Source organism: Myxine glutinosa, chromosome 5 (assembly GCF_964187855.1).
Source record: "Myxine glutinosa chromosome 5, kmMyxGlut1.1, whole genome shotgun sequence".
NCBI classification, from domain to species: Eukaryota; Metazoa; Chordata; class Myxini; order Myxiniformes; family Myxinidae; genus Myxine; species Myxine glutinosa.
In genome coordinates this window covers 121,150,449-121,155,917 of record NC_136265.1, presented here as the reverse complement: position 1 = coordinate 121,155,917, position 5,469 = coordinate 121,150,449, and the positions used below count along the sequence as shown (strand labels likewise).

Sequence of the window (5,469 nt, the reverse complement as noted above, 5' to 3'; positions counted from 1 at the left end):
GCCTGGGACGAACATGGCCGAACTCAAAATATTTGACGATCCATATTTTTTATTCATATTTACCTCAGCGCATTTCAGTGCACGGAATCAACGGAATCAGAGCAGGTGGGCGCTGATTCGCTCAGAGCGATCACGTGATGACGCAATGACGCTATGAACGATATGACGCTATGAACGCTATGAACACGGAGGTATATAATAAACCTGGAGAGCCAATGACGGCTGTCGGCTGAAGCTAGCGGAAGTTGCTTGGCGGCCATATTGGGAAGCCGATTGTGTCTGCGTCCGTGTTTTATCTCACAATCAGCTGATCTCACAATTTCTGATTCATTTTGGATGCTTACCGACTGTAAGGAGTCTTATTTGTGAACGCGCTGTTTCAAAATGCCACAGTGTGTTGCATTTGACTGCACAAATACCTCAGGGAAGGCCTCCACATGCACATTTCACAAGTAAGTGACAAACCGCGATCGCGGGTGTTCTGCTTTTTCAGTTTTTGGCGTGGTCACGGTGGTGGGGCTAGGTAATTAAGTTTCAATGAAGTTTCAATGAAGTTTGAACACTGTGTTTGAATTTGATGATGTTAGACCACCGCAGGGTGTGCAATACGACACAGATCTCAAATATAACTGTATTGTGTATTCACTAGGGCTATGTGAGTATGTCAGACTGATGTCTGATTGACTCATTCATTGATTCAGATTGAAGTATCGAGATTGACTCGTCAGCTCGTGATCATTGTCAAGTGATTTAATTTGTGATGAGCTTAACTTAATTGTCCAGTCTACTACTGTCAGGGTTTCCATGCCCTCCTGTGTCACTCGTGAGCAGAAAGAGCAAATGGGGGTTACTTGTGGAAGGTACGAAAGTCCGACACATGGCAAACATTAGCAGATGAAGTTGTATTTAACTATACATATGAAACTCAAAATATTATTTTGATATGGAGTCGTTTTGACTCGGATGTTGTGACTGCCCTCTGAGGTTTTGACCCGCAACCACATTTTGTGACCACAATGTATTTTGTTTCAAGGTTTCCAAAGGATAAGGACTTGTGCTCTCGATGGACATCTGCCCTGAGAAGGGAGTCCTTCTACCCCACCCCAGGCACCACAGTTCTGTGCAGTGATCACTTCAATGAGAGTGACTTCGACAAGACTGGTCAAACCGTCCGACTGAAGCCGAAGTACTCGAAGTACTCGATGCATGTCACATGCTTAAACTTGCAAGAAACTGTCTTGGATCCATGAAAATGATGGAGGATGGCAACAAAAAAGTCATCGCGTGGAAATACATCCAGGCACTCTTTGATCTGCAGAAGAGGGAAGGCTTGCGTCTGGGAAATAAGCTCTCCCGGAAACACATCGAGTGGAAGAGCAATGTCATGAAGGTGGACACAGCCGCTCAGACATTGAGCACTAGTGTGGCAGATGCAATTCGGTTTTGCAGGGACACTTTGCAACTATCAGAATTTCAGGGCAGTGAGGCTACCTGCCAATACATTGAAACATTGGACAAACTGTTTGACATTCTAAATTCTCGCAATCCATTGGCACGAAACTACAAGGCACCACTCATGACATCACGAGAAGGACTTTTCCTGCCATTCCTGGATACTGCCTACAGTTACTTGTCCAACATCAAAAACATGAATGGTCAAGTTATGACCAATACGCGTTTGAAAACCCCCTTCATTGGTTTCATGATCTGCATAGAGAGTGTCACAATTTTGTATTTCACATATGTCAAACCTGCCTCATCTCCCCTGCGATACCTGCTCACGTACAAAATGAGCCAAGACCACATTGAACTTTTCTTTGGAGCGGTCCGCATTGCATGTGGAAGTGGGAATAACCCAACGGCCCGGCAGTTTGTTGCCGCATATAAGCGCCTCTTGATGCGACATGACATCAAGTCGGCAAGTGGGTTGCCCTTTGTCTGATATGGCGAGTTCACCAACACTTCATGTAAATATTTAAACTGTAAAAGATGTGTTGCATGAGATGTCTATATCTCCGCTCCATTATTCATGTAACAATTACCATGTCCTGCTGAACGTTCCATTGCAACATGTAAGTCTTGTATGTTATGAATAGCAAAAACTTCCGAAACCCAAGAATTGTGTGGGTTAACTACATGACAGCGTTTCATGTCATTTATGTGACTGGTTTCTAACATCTCGGTAATAGAAACATACACATCTTAGTTACAATATAATGACTGAATTAAGTAACATCATATAACATGACAACAAATCAGATCCTTATATTGAGGAATATTATAGAACAAGCCAAAGAATGGCAAACGACGATGTACCTCAATTTTATAGATTTCTAGAAAGCTTTCGACTCCTTGCCCAGAGAAAGTCTGGGTCATAATGAAGAAATACAGCATACCTGGAAAATTAGTGAACCTTGTAAAAGCCCTTTACCAAGACTTTCAATGTGCGGTCGTCGACCAAGGTGAAACAACAGAATGGTTCAAGGTGAAGACAGGAGTTAAACAGGGGTGTAACATGTCAGGATTCTTATTCCTACTAGTGGGTGATTGGGTCATGAGAAGGACGATAAAGAACACCGAGCGGTAATTTTGGGCACTTTTTTTTCAAACAAGCTCTAAACCATTGGATTCCCCAGGAAAAATGCGTCTAGAATCAACTTCAAACTTAATGAACACCATTTCCTTAAAGAACGGGATTCTGAGCCCGAATATCAGTTCAAATATTAGTATTCTATATTAATTAAATAGTCGGCGGTCCTAAAATTCGCTCCAGCTGCATCATCAGTGCGCCACGCCTTTGCTTTGACAGGCTTTGTTTACAAAACAATCGGCTTCCCAATATGGCCGCCAGACTATTTCCGGTGGCTTCACGGCGGCTAATGCTGCGAGGTGGCCAATTGGCTCTCCATATTATATACCTCCGTGGCTATGAACGATATGAACGCTATGACGCTATGACGCTATGAAAAAAAAAATCGCTGACGCTATGACGCTATGACAAAAAAAATCGCTATGACGCTATGAAACGCTCTGACGCTATGAACGATATGACGCTATGAAAAAAAAAATCGCTATGACGCTATGAAACGCTATGACGCTATGAACGATATGACGCTATGAACGATATGACGCTATGACGCTATGACGCTATGAACGATATGACGCTATGGAAAAAAAAATCGCTATGACGCTATGAAACGTTATGACGCTATGAACGATATGACGCTATGAAAAAAAAAATCGCTATGACGCTATGAACGCTATGATGCTATGAAAAAAAAAATCCCTCCCCTCCACTCCCCCCCCCCGTTCCCCTCCCCTTCACCCCCCCTCCCCCTCCCCTCCCCCGCCCGGCAATGCCGGGTACTTCTGCTAGTATAACACTAAAATGCACATTGGTACTTCCAGCTCCACAGCACATTACGCCACTATGGACAACACACATTGGCCAGACATATCGTGATGGCCTTTCGCACACATGTGACACATGTGCTTCTCTCATGGGAAATACTCACCTAGCCCCATCCACAAGCATGATGGGTTTACGCCCACAAAAGTAATGTAACCTGTCTATAAATTGCATACCCTGCCTCCTCAGCGTCACGTGTAACAAACGACTTACCGTACTCTGCCAGGCCCTGTTACATGGCAATCGAACCCACTTGAAACACACGGACCACTTTGCTCGCCCTTTACAGAATAAAGAAATGTTCATTTACTCATTGCTGCATCGGAGATAATGCGTACTTAGAGTGCCTAGGGTCCTCTAAAGGCGGACAACGTTGCACATTGGGATCGCCGACATCATCAGTCCAGACCAAGAGCTAATCTTAATTCCCAGTCAATTCATCCTCATCACACCCCCAACTCATCCAACAACTTTCGTCCGAATCCATCCAAAACCTTTTGAGATATCCTGCTATACATCAGTTTTAGGTCTATCTCTTAATGGTGAAGATTCACTTTAAAAATCCCCAGATCCAGATATTCACCAAAATCTAACCATTTCGTCCTTGTCCGTCACATACCCAACCTCGCCACCAAACTTCGTCCGAATCCATTCACAACCTTTTGAGATATCCTGTTCACAAACAGACAGACAGACGTGAAAACATAACCTCCGCCACCTTCAGTGGCAGAGGTAAGAAAAGGATATTCATCGCCCATCAAAATACTAGTTCCTGTACTTATCCATATTCCCCTCTATCTCCAATGCTTCCAAGTAAGAATCCAACTCCCATTTATATCCATCCACTATATTGCCACTACCTTCCTGGAGAGACGATTCCCGGCATTTATGACTCTCTGACTGAAAGAACCCTGCCTTAAAACTGTGCTACCCTCAAGGTGGTCGACACCTTTACCCTCAAGGTTAAGCCCACGGTCCTAACACTGTCCATTCTGCTAAAAAAAAGAAAAGAAAAAGAACAACTGCACTGCACCTGCAGAGTGCACCTGCAGAGTCACACCCTTCGTTACCTTAAACATCGCTACCAGATTCCCTCGTAATCTCCTCCTTCCTCCTGTGTACTGTCCGAGGCAGCGGTGTCCTTCCTGAGCAGTGGTGACCAAAACAGCACACGATATTCCAGGTGAGGTCTCTCTGAATTCCAACACAGCGTTAAAACTACCTTCTTTGATTTATAATTTATCCCCCTATGAATACAACTTAAAACCCTTTAGCTTTACCTGCAGGCTACCTGGGACTGTTCTGTCTGCTTACCTCGTATCAATAACCACTTCCAGGGCATTCTCCTGTGTGACACATTTAAGGATTACTCCTTGTATTATGTTTATCTTTCTTACCTGTCCCCAGCACCTTACATTTCTTTACATTAAACTCCATCTGCCAATCCTTTGCCAAAATCTGTGAAAATGTATCGCTTTTCCTGAATTTGATCACCGTCCCACCTCTCTGCTATCCACATTACCTCTAAGCTTAGTGGCATCTGCAAATTTGGAAAACTAACTCTTAACCCCACTATCCAAATCATTGATGTAAATTATGAATAATAACGGTCCCCCAGGTACACCACTACATAAATCCCCTCAGCAAGACATCCTCCCACTCACAGCCACTCTTTCCTTCCTGTCACTAATCCAGTTAGTTACGCGACCAACCACTCCGCAAGCCCTCACCTTGGCTAACAACCTCCGATGTGGAACCTCACCGAATGCCTTCTAAAATTCCAGACTCACCCGACATCCACTGTATTCAATAAACCTGCCAAGTCAACCTCATCATCCACCAATTCTCCGGTGCTATTCCTCAAAGGGCCCGAACTGCTCTTTAACCCTTTCCTTTCAACGTATATACTTAAAGAACATCCTTCTGTTATGTTTAGTAACCTTGGTTAGGTCCTATTCAGATTCCCATTTTACCTGCCGAGTTATTTTCTTAACTAACCTATATTTCCTCCTATATTGATGTATAGATTCGATTTAATAGACGAACAACGGTACCTGCCC

At 43.8% G+C, this 5,469-nt stretch overlaps 1 protein-coding gene across 1 annotated transcript; it reads left to right on the top strand.

Annotated features, from left to right (window-relative positions):
- Positions 1-238: 238 nt before the first annotated feature.
- LOC144892055 (THAP domain-containing protein 2-like) lies at positions 239-1,397 on the top strand. The gene is made up of 2 exons (XM_078777209.1): positions 239-452; positions 1,034-1,397. Exons 1-2 carry the CDS (start codon positions 385-387, stop codon positions 1,248-1,250), a joined length of 285 nt encoding a protein of 94 aa, XP_078633335.1. The 5' UTR covers positions 239-384; the 3' UTR covers positions 1,251-1,397.
- Positions 1,398-5,469: the final 4,072 nt, after the last annotated feature.

What these genes read in the sequence shown, in the direction of transcription:
- LOC144892055 (XM_078777209.1), top strand. Translation starts at nt 385, where the DNA reads ATGCCACAGTGTGTTGCATTTGACTGCACAAATACCTCAGGGAAGGCC. An exon ending in TCCACATGCACATTTCACAA is followed by an intron (nt 453 to 1,033) that starts GTAAGTGACAAA and finishes TTTTGTTTCAAG; the next exon opens with GTTTCCAAAGGATAAGGACT.